The sequence below is a fragment of the Meles meles genome, chromosome 10 (genome assembly GCF_922984935.1).
Source record: "Meles meles chromosome 10, mMelMel3.1 paternal haplotype, whole genome shotgun sequence".
Lineage (NCBI taxonomy): Eukaryota > Metazoa > Chordata > Mammalia > Carnivora > Mustelidae > Meles > Meles meles.
Genome location: NC_060075.1, coordinates 44,821,227 through 44,834,478, shown reverse-complemented (window position 1 = coordinate 44,834,478; position 13,252 = coordinate 44,821,227). Strand labels below are relative to the sequence as shown.

Here is a 13,252-nt window from a genome sequence, read left to right as displayed (position 1 = left end):
GCCTGGAACTTGGTAAATGATTAGTAACTGTTAGCTGTTATTTTCCTTTCTAGTGAAGGGAGATGATAGCTATTGAAAACCTGTTTTTGGTTATTGTTTTTCATTTACTTAAAACAGAAAATCACTGAGGACCTGGAAATCTACATTGAATGAATATGGGATAAAATGCAAATCCTTGTTTCTTATTTTTATTCAAGGCAGTTAACTAAACCAAATGAAAAATCAATTCATACATATTTAATATTTTGTTATTCAGCATACTTTTTTGTTTTTGTAACAGAAAGTCTAAGTTTCACAGCTAAAAAATGTCTCTTATTTCTCCTATATAATTTGTACAGTTCAATGTTACTTTTGTGTATTTGCAGATATTTGCAACCATCACTTGCATTGCATTCAATTTTAGAATATTTTCATCACCTCAGAAAGACTCCTCACATCCTTTACCTGTAACTCTCCTGTCCTTTTCTTCCCACTGGACCAAAGCAACACTAATTTATTTTCTGTCTGTATGGATTTGCCTATTATATACATTTTATTTATTTATTTATTTATTTGTATGCTTATTTCTTTTTAGTTGAAGTAATAGTAATACAATATTTAGTTTGAGATGTATTCTATACATTTTATATAAACAGAATCATAAAATACGTTGTCTTTAGTGACTGGCTTCTTAGAATAATGTTTCCAAGGTTCAGCCAAGTTGTTGTAGTATATATCAGTACTTTTTTATTGCTGAATAATATTCCATTTTATGGATCTGCCAACATTGTGTTTATATATTCATCAGTTGGTAGACATTTGGATCATTTCTACCTTCTGAATAGTATGAATAATGCTAATATAAATTTTCATCTGTAAGTTTTTATGTGGACATATGTTCTCATTTCTCTTGCAACCTTGAACTGGAATTACTGGATCATATGATTACTCTGTGTTTAATTGTTTGAGGAGTTGCCAGATCACTTTCCAAAGTGCTCATACCATTGTACATTCCCACCAGCCCTGTATGAGCATGTTGATTTTTCCACATCTTTGCCCAAACTTGTTTCTATCTGACTTTTTGATTCCAGCTATCATAGTGGGTATGAAGTGGTATCTCACTGTAATTTTGATTTGCATTTTCCTGTTAGCAAATGATGCTGAGCATCTTTTCTTGTGTTAGTCAGCCATTTGTTTATCTGGCTTGGAGAAATATTTATTTAGATTCCTTGCCCATTTTTCCCCCCATTTATTTATTTATTTTTTAAGCGTAACAGTATTCATTGTTTTTGCACAACACCCAGTGCTCCATGCTGAGTGAAGTAAGTCAAGCAGAGAGAGTCAAGTATCATATGGTTTCACTTATTTGTGGAGCATAATAAATGACATGGAGGACATTGGGAGATGGAGAGGAGAAGGAAGTTGAGGGAAATTGGAAGGAGAGGCGAACCATAAGAGACTATGGACTCTGAAAAACAATCCTTGCCCAGTTTTAAACTGGGTTTCTGTCTATTATTGAGTGATAAGTGTTCTTTGTATGTTACAGATATGTGTCTTTTAAAAAAATTTTTTTATTTATTTGTGAGAGAGTGAGAGCATAAGCTGGAGGAGAGGCAGAGGGAGAGGGAGAAGCGGGCTCCCTATTGAGCAGGGAGCCTGATGTGGAATCCCAGGACCCTGACATCATGACCTGAGCTGAAGCAGATGTTCAACTGACTGACCTACCCAGGCACAACCAGATATGCATCTTTTTATCAGAGATATGATTTACAATATTTTCTACCATTCTATAGTCATCGTTTTCACTTTCTTAGTGTTGTTTGAAGTTTAAAATTCTGGTGAAGTTTTTCTTTTGTTACTTACGCTTTTGGTGTCAAGTTAGAGAATCTATCACAATATCTAGTATCATGAAGATTTATTTTAAGTTTTCTTCTAAGAAGTCGTCTAAGAGTTTTATAGTTTTAGTTATACATTAGCATACAGAAAGGTCTTTGTTTCATTTTGAGTTGGGTTTTTTTTTTTTTTTTAATATGGTTTGAGATAAGGGTCCAACTTCATTCTTTCTCATGTTGTTACCTAATTATGCTAGAACCATTTGTTGCAATTTCTCATTGAATGGTCTTAGCATCTTTGTTGCAAGTCAGTTTACCATAGGTGTATAAACTTATTTCTGGGGGCACCTGGTGGCTCAGCGGGTTAAGCCTCTCAGCTCAGGTCATGATCTCAGAGTCCTGGGATCAAGCCCTGCATGGGGCTGGCTCTCTGCTCAGCAGGGAGCCTGCTTCCCCCTCTCTCTCTGCTTGCCTCTCTTCCTACTTGTGATCTCTCTGTCAAATAAATTAAAATCTTTAAAAAAATTATTTTTATTTTTATTTTTAATTTCTGGATGCTCCATTCTTTTCTATTTATCTATATGTGTAGCCTTATGCAGTATAATACTATGCTGAATACTGTTGTTTTGTAGTTAGGTTTTGAAATGGGAAAATCCTCCAACTTTGGTGGTTTTTTTTTAAGATTTTTAATTATTTATTTGACAGAGAGGGAAAGACCACAAGTATGCAGAGCAGCAGGCAGAGAGAGGAGGAAGCAGGCCCCCTGCTGAGCAGAGAGCCTGATGGGTCCTCGATCCCAGGACCCTGAGACCGTGACCTGAGCCAAAGGCAGAGGCTTAACCCACTGAGCCACCCAGGCGCCCCAAATCCTCCAACTTTGTTGCTGGGAATTTTTTTTTTTATTTTTTTAAAATATTTTATTTATTTGACAGAAATCACAACTAGACAGAGAGGCAGGCAGAGAGAAAGGAGGAAGCAGGCTCCCTGCAGAGCAGAGAGCCCGATGTGGGGCTCGATCCCAGGACCCTGGGATCATGACCTGAGCCGAAGGCAGAGGCTTTAACCCACTGAGCCACCCAGGTGCCCCGGGAATTTTTTTTTTTTTAAGATTTTATTTATTTATTTAACAGAGGGATCACAAGTGGGCAGAGAGGCAGGCAGAGAGAGAGTGGGAAGCAGGCTCCCTGCTGAGCAGAGAGCCCGATGTGGGACTCAATCCCAGGACCCTGAGATCATGACCTGAGCCGAAGGCAGAGGCTTAACCCCTGAGCCACCCAGGCGCCCCTCTTTTTTTTTTTTTTTAAATCTTTATTTATTTGAGAAGGAGAGAAAGTGTGTGTGTTAGAGAGGGGGAGAGCGAGAGAGAATCTCTAGCTTGGCTGAGTGACGAGCCCCTATACAGGGCTGGATCTCATGACCCTGATATGCCCTGAGCTGAAATCAAGAGTCAGACGCTTAACTGACTGAGCCACTCAGGCGCCCCAATTTCTGGCAGTTCTATATCAACTTCAAAATAAGCTTGTCAATTTGTACGAAGAAGCCATATGGGAATCTGATAAGGATTGCACTGAATCTGTAGATCAATTTGGGAAGTATTGGTTCTTAATAATGTTATAACTTCATGGACATGGGATATTTTCCTTTTAATTTAGACCTTTAATTCTTTCAACTGTGTTTTATAGTTTTCATCATATTTGCTTTATGCTTCTTTTGTTAAATTTACTCCTAGGTATTTTATTCTTTTGGATGTTGTTGTAAATGCAATTATTATTTAAGATTCATTTTTTGGATTGTTCATTGCAAATACATAGAAATGCAGTTGATTTCTGTGTATTAATACTTTTGTATCCTTCAATCTTTTTTTTTTTAATTTTATTTATTTATTTGACAGACAGAGATCACAAGTAGACAGAGAAGCAGGCAGAGAGAGAGAGTGGAGGAAGCAGGCTCCCTGCTGAGCAGAGAGCCTGATGTGGGGCTCAATCCCAGGACTCTGGGATCATTACCTGAGCCGAAGGCAGAGGCTTAAACCACTGAGCCACCCAGGCACCTCTGTATCCTTCAATCTTACTTAACTTGTTCATTAACTCTAATAGTTTTTCACCAAATTTCTTAGGATTTTTTATACACCAGATCGTGTAATCTGTGAGTAAAGTTAGTTACGCTTCTTCCTTTCCAGTCTGGGAGCCTTTTAGTTCTTATTCTTACCTAATGGCCTGACCTAAAACCTCCAGTACAATGTTGAATAGAAGTTGTGAATATGGACTCCCTACTCTTGGGTCTGATCATAGCAAAAGAGCATCTAGTCATCCATCATTAAGTATGGTATAAGCCATGGGTTTTGCATAAATATCTGTTATCAGTTTGAGGAAGTTCTGTTTTATTCCTAGTGTTTTAAGTGTTTTTATAATGGAATAGTGTTGGATTTTATTTTGTCAGATGCTTTTCTTGAGTTGAGATGATAAGCTGGTTTTTAATTTTTGTTTTTGTGGGTAGGTTTTTTTTTTTAATTTTTTATTTTTTATAAACATATAATGTATTTTTATCCCCAGGGGTACAGGTCTGTGAATCGCCAGGTTTACACACTTCACAGCACTCACTGTAGCACATACCCTCCCCAATGTCCATAACCCCACTCCCCTCTCCCGACCCCCCTCCCCCCAGCAACCCTCAGTTTGTTTTGTGAGATTAAGAGTCACTTATGGTTTGTCTCCCTCCTGATCCCAACTTGTTTCATTTATTCTTTTCCTACCCCCCAAACCCCCCATCTCCACTTCCTCATATCAGGGAGATCATATGATAGTTGTCTTTCTCTGATTGACTTATTTCACTAAGCATGATACCCTCTAGTTCCATCCACGTCGTCGCAAATGGCAAGATTTCATTTCTTTTGATGGCTGCATAGTATTCCATGGTGTATATATACCACATCTTCTTTATCCATTCATCTGTTGATGGACATCTAAGTTCTTTCCATAGTTTGGCTATTGTAGACATTGTTGCTATAAACAATCGGGTGCACGTGCCCCTTCGGATCACTATGTTTGTATCTTTAGGGTAAATACCCAATAGTGCAATTGCTGGGTCATAGGGTAGTTCTATTTTCAACTTTTTGAGGAACCTCCATGCTGTTTTCCAGAGTGGTTGCACCAGTTTGCATTCTGTGGGTAGTTTTTTGATTTAGATTTTCTTTTTCATCTTTAGTCAGCAACAGATAGCTGGAATCAAGGTGAATAATGCTGGGGTCCTGCTCCTTGAGGAAAGATAATTCTCTGACTAGGAGTTATGAGGAGAGGGTGCCTCTATTCTTGACTGTACAAGACTGGAGTGGAGTTTCTATCTTGTTTTGAGCTAGGAGTGAGGAGATAAGGAGTGAGCATTGTTTTTTTTTTTTTTTTTAAAGATTTTATTTATTTATTTGACAGAGAGAGATCACAAGTAGGCAGAGAGGCAGGCAGAGAGAGTGAGAGGGAAGCAGGCTCCCTGCCGAGCAGAGAGCCCGACGCGGGACTCGATCCCAGGACCCTGAGATCATGACCCGAGCCGAAGGCAGCGGCTTAAACCACTGAGCCACCCAGGCGCCCGAGCATTGTTTTTTTTAAAATACTACAGGCTCTTAATTTTCTTACTGAGTTTTAGTAGATTTTTTGTTTCTTTATTTTCAATATAGTCTTAGGACAATTTCCATAGACTTGAAATGATTGTTTTAAAAAATAATTTTCTCCAGTTTTGCTGCGGAGTGGGTCCATGGAGCTTCTCATATGTCATTCTGAAAGTGAAATCCTCTGAAATTTTAAAATTTTAAATTGTATAGCATAATGCTTATGGGAGACATACTTAAGTTACCAAAGATTTGGTGAGGGTTCTAGTAGATAACAAAGTACTCTGTAAGACTATTAAAGAGTAAGTTAAAAAGTTATTATATACAAGCATATTAGGAATACAACTGCTGTGTGCAAAGAGAAAAAATTTTTTTAAGTATATTTTTTTAAAGATTTTATTTATTTATTTGACAGAGAGAGATCACAAGTAGATAGAGAGGCAGGCAGAGAGAGAGAGAGAGAGAGAGAGGGAAGCAGGCTCCCCGCTGAGCAGAGAGCCTGATGCGGGGCTCAATCCCAGGACCCCGAGATCATGACCTGAGCCGAAGGCAGCGGCTTAACCCACTGAGCCATCCAGGCGCCCCCAAAGAGAAAAATTTTTAACGATTTTATTTATTAATTTCAGAATCACCTGGGGATATTGTTTGAGGTGGGGCTGAGGTTTTGCATCATAAGCTCTTGGATGATAGTGGTGGTGGTTCATGGACTACACTTTGGGTAGCAAGGAGCTAAACAATATAGGAAAGGAGGGCTTAAGCAATTAATGAAGTGGAGGGTGACTAAGGGGAAACTGATAGAACAGGAGAAAGAGGAAGGAACTAAATGTTGCCTGTGTTATTTTGTCAGCAGGAATAGATCTTAAATTTTATGATTGCGGGTCCTTGAAGAATTAGTGCTTGATGACATTCCCATTTACAGACAATGTTGGAGAGTTAGTTTTTCATATTGGAGGTTTTTTTTCATTTTTATTTTAGCAAGCTGAACAAATTTGCTCATTAACAAAGATTTTTGAGTCCACTTTCACATAATAGCGATTTTCTCCTGATGCAATCATGTGTGTTTATAGTCATTTTGATTTTTTAGAAAAGATTTGTGTATTTATTTTCCAGAGAGAGAGAGAGAGAGAGAGAGAGAGACCGAGCACAAGCAGGGGGAGTGGCAGGTGGGGGAGAAGTAGGCTCCCCGCTGAGCAGGGAGCCTATGGGGGACTCAATTCCAGGACCTTAGGATCATGATCTGAGCCGAAGGCAGGTGCTTAACTGACTGACCCACCCAGGTGTCCCTCACTTTAATTTTTTATATATTATTTAATAGCATTGATGGAAAAAACTCTTCTCTACGACCATTATTGGGTGTTTAATATGGTCTCTAGGCATGTCCCATGAGGTTCTCTTCTGCTTACATGAGGGGAAAGATACCCCTTTGGTTATTGAGATCTTCTCTTCCTATTTTCTCTCTGTGAGGCTCCTTTTAAACTGGCAGATCTCATACTTGTTGGTTAGTCTGTTGTTTCTACTTTTGACTATGTCTCCAAATGGAGTTTTGATCCCTAGCTTTCATTTTTTATGACATATCAGCAACATAGAGCTGGCCACTCTCTTTCTAGATACACCTTTCCTCCCATTTCCTTCCAGAAGGCATACTCTGGTTTTCCTTTGGTATCATTGGATGCCCCTCTTCAGTTTTCTTTTCTTTTTTTCCCCTGGCCTCTGACCACAGAGCCAGTTTTTCTACCTTGGACGTTTGTGTTTGATTTCCTCCAGGACTCCATAACCCTAACCCTATGCCCCCACAGCCCAGCCTCATGTACCTTTTCTCTTGTTTCATTATACTTTTTATTCTTTCACTGTAATAAGTCATAGCCATGATGATAACTATATGATGAGCTGTGAGTCCTCCAAGTGAGTCTTTGAGTGTTATTGAATTTGGGTAATATTCTGCTCTGGGCTGCAGGAGAATTATGTATCTTTATACTGATACTCTAATAGTGTGTAACAACTTTCCATATGTATCTGGAGTATATAATGAAAATATATGGCACTTATGAAGTACTGTTACTTTCCTCTTAAATAAAAAAAAAGTTTAGTAAAAGTGTAATAAAGTGTTTGTTACGTATTTTGTATACTTGCTGCCAGGTTTGAAGTTTAGTCATCTGGCAGTCTATATGGTTATATAATGCCATTAGTAATAGTGAGTGATGCAGATGTTTTTCAGAAACTCTCACACATGTGTTAAAACTCATTATAGGCTTATTTACCTGCTGTGTTTTTTCCCCTTCACTTCCATCAACACTTTGCTGTTATCTGACTACTTATTTTTTTAGTGGAAAGAGAGGCCTTGGATGGAGGTTTTTTTTATTCCCCTGTTTATTTTTTAAACTTGTCATCTGAAAAAATATTATACTCACATAGAAATTATAAAAGTAATGATTTCCCAGTGGCAGCAGAACAATTATCAAACTATTAAATTGATATTAGTATAATACTATAACTAAACTATAAATCTTATTTTAAAAATATCTTATTTAGATTTCACTAGGTTTTACATTACATACACTTTTCTTCTTGGAATGTAGCTCAAAGAAATTAAAATTTATCCCAGGAAACTACCACCAAAATCAGGGTTCAGATCTTTTCTATTATCCCAAAGAAATTCTCTTCTACTAGCCCATTAAAGCCATCCCCCCCCCCCCCAACCCTGGCAATCACTGATCTGTTTTCCATCCATTTAATTTTTTCATTTTGAAAATGTTATAGAAATGAGATTATTTAATGTGTGATCTTTTGGGTTAGGCTCCCCCCCCCCCCCCCAGCATAATGCCCTTGAGATCCATCCAAGTTGTTATTTCATTTAAAAAAATTGCCAAGGGGCTCATGGGTGGCTCAGTGGGTTAAGCCTCTGCCTTCGGCTTTGGTCATGATCTCAGGGTCCTGGGATTGAGCACCGCATCAGGCTCTCTGCTCAGTGGGGAGCCTGCTTCCCCCTCTCTCTCTGCCTGCCTCTCTGTGCCTATGTGTGATCTCTATCTCTCTGTCAAATAAATAAATAAAATCTTAAAAAAAATTGCCGAGTTTTATCTGTGGTAAGGATTTACTATAGTTTGTTTATTCATGCATTGAAGTACATTTGTTTCTTTTCTTCAATATAGGTTATAAAAAATATATCAAAAAGGGTAAAAACTGTGGCAATGGCTGATGTTTATTGAGTGCTTATATGTGGCAAGTATTGTGCTAATAATACCATGTTCCTTTTTTCCCAAACTGAAAGTTTTTATTTTTGATTTTCAATTTTGATAAAATATACGTCTCATAAAAATTGCACATAAAATTGCCATCTTAACCATTTTTTTTTAAAGATTTTATTTATTTATTTGACAGACAGAGATCACAAGTAGGCAGAGAGGCAGGCAGAGAAAGAGAGAGAGAGAGGAGAAGGCAGGCTCCCCGCAGAGCAGAGAGCCCGATGTGGGGCTCGATCCCAGGACCCTGGGATCATGACCTGAGCCGAAGGCAGAGGCTTTAACCCACTGAGCCACCCAGGCGCCCCCCATCTTAACCATTTTTAAGTGTATAGTTCAGTACTGTTAAGTACATTCACATTTTTGTGCAACCAGTCTCCAGAACTCTTCACCTTAAAAAACTGAATCTCTATACCCAATAAATAAAAGCTCCCCACTTCTTTCTCACCCCAAACATGGCAAACACCACTCTACTCTCTATGAATTTGGTTACTCTAGATACTTCATATAAGTGGAATCGTGCCATATTTGTTTTTGTAACTGGTGTATTTCACTTAACATAATGTTTTCAAGGTTTATCCATGTTGTCGCATAGGTCAGAGTTTCCTTCCTTTTTAAGACTGCTAATATTCCATTGTATGTATATATCACATTTTGTTTATTTAGTCATTTATTGATGGATACTTGGGTTGCCTCTACCTTTTAGATATTGTGAATAATGCTGCTATGAACATGGGAGTACAAATATCTCTTTGAATTCTTGTTTTCATTTCTGTTGAATAGATACCTAGAAGTGGAATGGGTGGATCATTTGGTAATTTATATTTTTATTTATTTATTTGTTTGTTATTTTATTTTATTTTACTTTAGAGGGAGAGAGAGCAGGGAAGAGGGGCGGAGGAGAGGGAGAGAGAGAGAATCTTAAGCAGGTCCCATGTCCAGCATGGAGTCCAGCACAGAACTCGATCTCACATCCCTGAGATCATGACCTGAGCTGAAATCAACAGTCGGATGCTCAACTGAATGAGCCACCCAGTAGTCCTGGTAATTTATATTTTTAATTTTTTGAGGAACCACCATACAGTTTCCATAGTGGTTACAGTCTTTTAGATTTTCACCAACAGTGCGCTAGGGTTCCAGTTACATTCCATCCTTGCCAACACTTGTTATTTTCTAGGTTTTTTTTTTTTTTTTGGTTGTTGTTGTTGTAGCTGCCCTGGTGGGTGTGAGGTGGTATTTCATTGTGTTTGTGATTTGCGTTTCCCTAATAATTAGTGATGTTGAACATTGTTTCACATGCTTTATGGCCATTTGTATATCTTCTTTGGTGAAATGTCCTTTGCCCATTAAAAAAATTTTTTTTTTATTGATGTGTATGGTATGGGTTCTTTGTGTATTCTGTATGTTAACCCTTTATTAGATATGTAATTTACAGATATTTTCTTCCATTCCTTAGATTATTTCTACTGTGTTCTTATTCCTAACAGCATCATTCTTTATTTTATAGATGAGGAAGCTGAAGTATAGAGAGGTTTGGTAACTTTTAGTAACCCTCCACTGATTTAATGATTTGTATGGAACTCAGATTCAAATTCACACTAGTCCTTCTACAGAGTCTGCACTTTTCACTACCATATGATTCTCAGCTAGTTCCTTGGCAAACTTGATGAAAACAAGTGGTCTTGCTTTCTGTGATTAGCCTATGTGGAAGGTCTGCTTTAAGAAGATTGATTTAGGGGCGCCTGGGTGGCTCAGTGAATTAAGCCGCTGCCTTCTGCTCAGGTCATGATCTCAGGGTCCTGGGATCGAGCCCCGTGTCGGGCTCTCTGCTCCGCAGGGAGCCTGCTTCCTCCTCTCTCTGCCTACCTCTCTGCCTACTTGTGATCTCTCTCTCTGTCAAGTAAATAAAATAAAAAATTAAAAAAAAAAAAGAAGATTGATTTAGATTTTTTTAAATGTATAGTTGACCCTCATTGTTTGCAGATTACCTATTTGTGAGTTTACCTATTTGCTAAAATTTATTTATAATACCAAAATCAATATTTGTGGTGCTTTTGGGTGATTTGTGGTCATGCACAGAGTGGCAAAAAAAATTGAATCACTTATTCCCAACAGATATCAACCATAGGAACTGCCTACTTATTTCAGCTCTTATACTATAAACAAGTATCCTTTTCAGGGTCTATTTAGTGTCATGTTTTCCTCATCTCTGTGGTTTGGGTTTATTTGTTTGTTTGTTTTAATTTTTGTTGCTTAAAAAGGTCCCCAAATATAATAGTGAGGGGTTTTAATGTTCCTAAGTGTGAGAAGGTTGCTGTGTACCTTATAGAGAAAATGTATGTATCAGATAAGCTTCCTTCAGGTGTGAGTTATAGTGTTGTTGACTGTTGAGTTGAATGTTCGTGAATTAATAGTATATTAAATAAAGTATCTTTAAACAGTGACTCACAAAAAACAAAGTTATGTATTGAATGGTTCATGAAAATATTGTGACTGGAGGCTCACAAGAGCCCAACTTTCTATTTTCCCTAGGAACAGAAGTACAGTATTTGCTAATTCAGTGTTTGCCTCAACCTTATAGAATGGGATGTCTTTGAATAAGGAAAATTGACTGCATTTCCTAACATTTATTTAAATCAGTGTAGCAGGAAGGAAAGGCTCATTTATGTTGAATAAATGAACTCTCATAGAATCCCAGGGTGTGTGATGTTTGTTTTGTAAATCAAGAGGTTCAGTGGGCTTTCACATTTACCACATTAGTAATTCAATAGTAGATGTTGCTGGTATATCCTCATTCTAGATGAGGGATCAAAGCAGAGAAAGGTTTTATGGGTGGTTAGTGATATAGTGGTATAAATACATCCACACTCAAGTTTTCCTTGTTCTTTTTTAGGGTGAATTTCCCTCTTCTGTTTTGCCTTTCTACAAGTAGAATGGGGAAAGCATGCGAATGTTTTTTGAGTACCTATAATGTACCAGTTCAGTGTTAGTCATTTGATTTCATTTGTTCTTCTCAGCAGTTCATTGTGCCAAGAGATGCTTTGGTTTTTCCAATGACCAAAATGAAGGAAAATTAGGTATTTTGCTAAGGAATTATGTACTAACTAGTGCTGTTAGAATTTGAAGCTTGCTTCCAAATAATTTTTTTGATACTTTGTGTCATTTTCTACCAAATGTTGCAGAAAAGAGAACTGACCCAACATTTATGTATATAGTTTTTCAGACTGACTCTCTAATGGTGTTGCAAAACATCTGATTATGTTTTCAGCTGTTTGGATTTGTGGTTTCACATATTTCTGCAAAATATAAAAAAATTAAATTCAGAAATGTTTTTCTTAACACTGTCCAAGATTAATTTGCTATGCTTTAAGAGATAATTAATTTATCATTCTTGGTGTGAGGTAGATTTTTACTATAAATAAATGTTTTCTTTTTATAGTGAACAAAAATGTCTTTATTTAAAGCCCGTAATTGGTGGTCTACTGTTCTGGGAGAAAAAGAAGAATTTGATCAAGGCTGTTTGTGTTTGGGTGATGTAGACAATACTGGAAATGGACAAGGTAAGCAACTTATGACTATGCATCTTGGAGCAAAGCTTTACTGAGAAAAAATAAAAATGACTTCATTTTTTAAAGTATACTTATACACTTTAAAGTATACTTACACAACTTAAGTGAACTGTCATAATTATGCCCTAATTTTGAAGGTAGTTTTCCTTATAACATTAGGAGGTAGCAGGCTGATAAATACAGTTCTTCTGTTTTGTTCTTTGTGTTTTTCTGGTTTGTGTTGATTCTGTCATGTGATTTGGAACTGAAAAAATATTACAAGTCAATATTTAATTTGTTTTCATTTGTTGTAAAACTTTTCATTTTTTTGTAAAATTAGGTAGAGCTACTAAAATATTTTTAATTTTGAAGTTTTTTAAGAAATTATTTTTAAGGAAAATTATACATTTAAAAATTTTTGAATTTAAAAGCCATTCATATCAGAATGGAAAAATTATTCTAGCTCTATTTGTTGGTAGAAAACAATTATTAAATCATTGCTTTCATTTTCATATTATGATTTTGGCAACGACATTCTGTCTTATTCTTATATTATTTGCTCCTGTTTGCATCTTCTTTTTTTTTTTTTTTTAAGATTTTATTTATTTATTTGACAGGCAGAGATCACAAGTAGGCAGAGAGTCAGGCAGGGAGAGAGAGGGGGAAGCAGGCTCCCGGCTCAGCAGAAAGCCTGATGTGGGGCTAGATCCCAGGACCCTGGGATCATGACCTGAGCTGAAGGCAGAGACTTTAACCCACTGAGCCACCAGGCACCCCTGCATCTTCATATTTTTTGAAGTGGTTTCTAAAACATTGTACTTCTGTATCATTGCTATTTGAAACTTGTATTTGGTTTTAATGTTATATAGTCATGCGCTTTTCCTTTTCTTTTTTGCAATCTGTATAGTTTTTGGCCTCTTTTTTTTTTCTTTTTCTTTTTCTTTTTTTTTCAAGAAAGCAGATGCTTAACCAACTGAGCCACCCAGGTGTCCCTTATTTAAGCTTTCTTTTTTTTTTTTTTTAAAGATTTTTTTAATTTATTTACTTGACAGA

At 37.0% G+C, this 13,252-nt stretch overlaps 1 protein-coding gene across 2 annotated transcripts in view; it reads left to right on the top strand.

Moving 5' to 3' along the window:
• BBS9 (Bardet-Biedl syndrome 9) overlaps window positions 1-13,252 on the top strand; it is a 466,978-nt gene that overhangs the window by 3,986 nt on the left and 449,740 nt on the right. For both annotated transcript variants that reach the window (XM_046020573.1, XM_046020572.1), the window contains one exon: window positions 12,091-12,211. In XM_046020573.1, coding sequence (XP_045876529.1) covers window positions 12,100-12,211 — 112 coding nt within the window. In that variant the 5' untranslated portion in view covers window positions 12,091-12,099. The remainder of the gene's footprint in view (window positions 1-12,090; window positions 12,212-13,252) is intronic.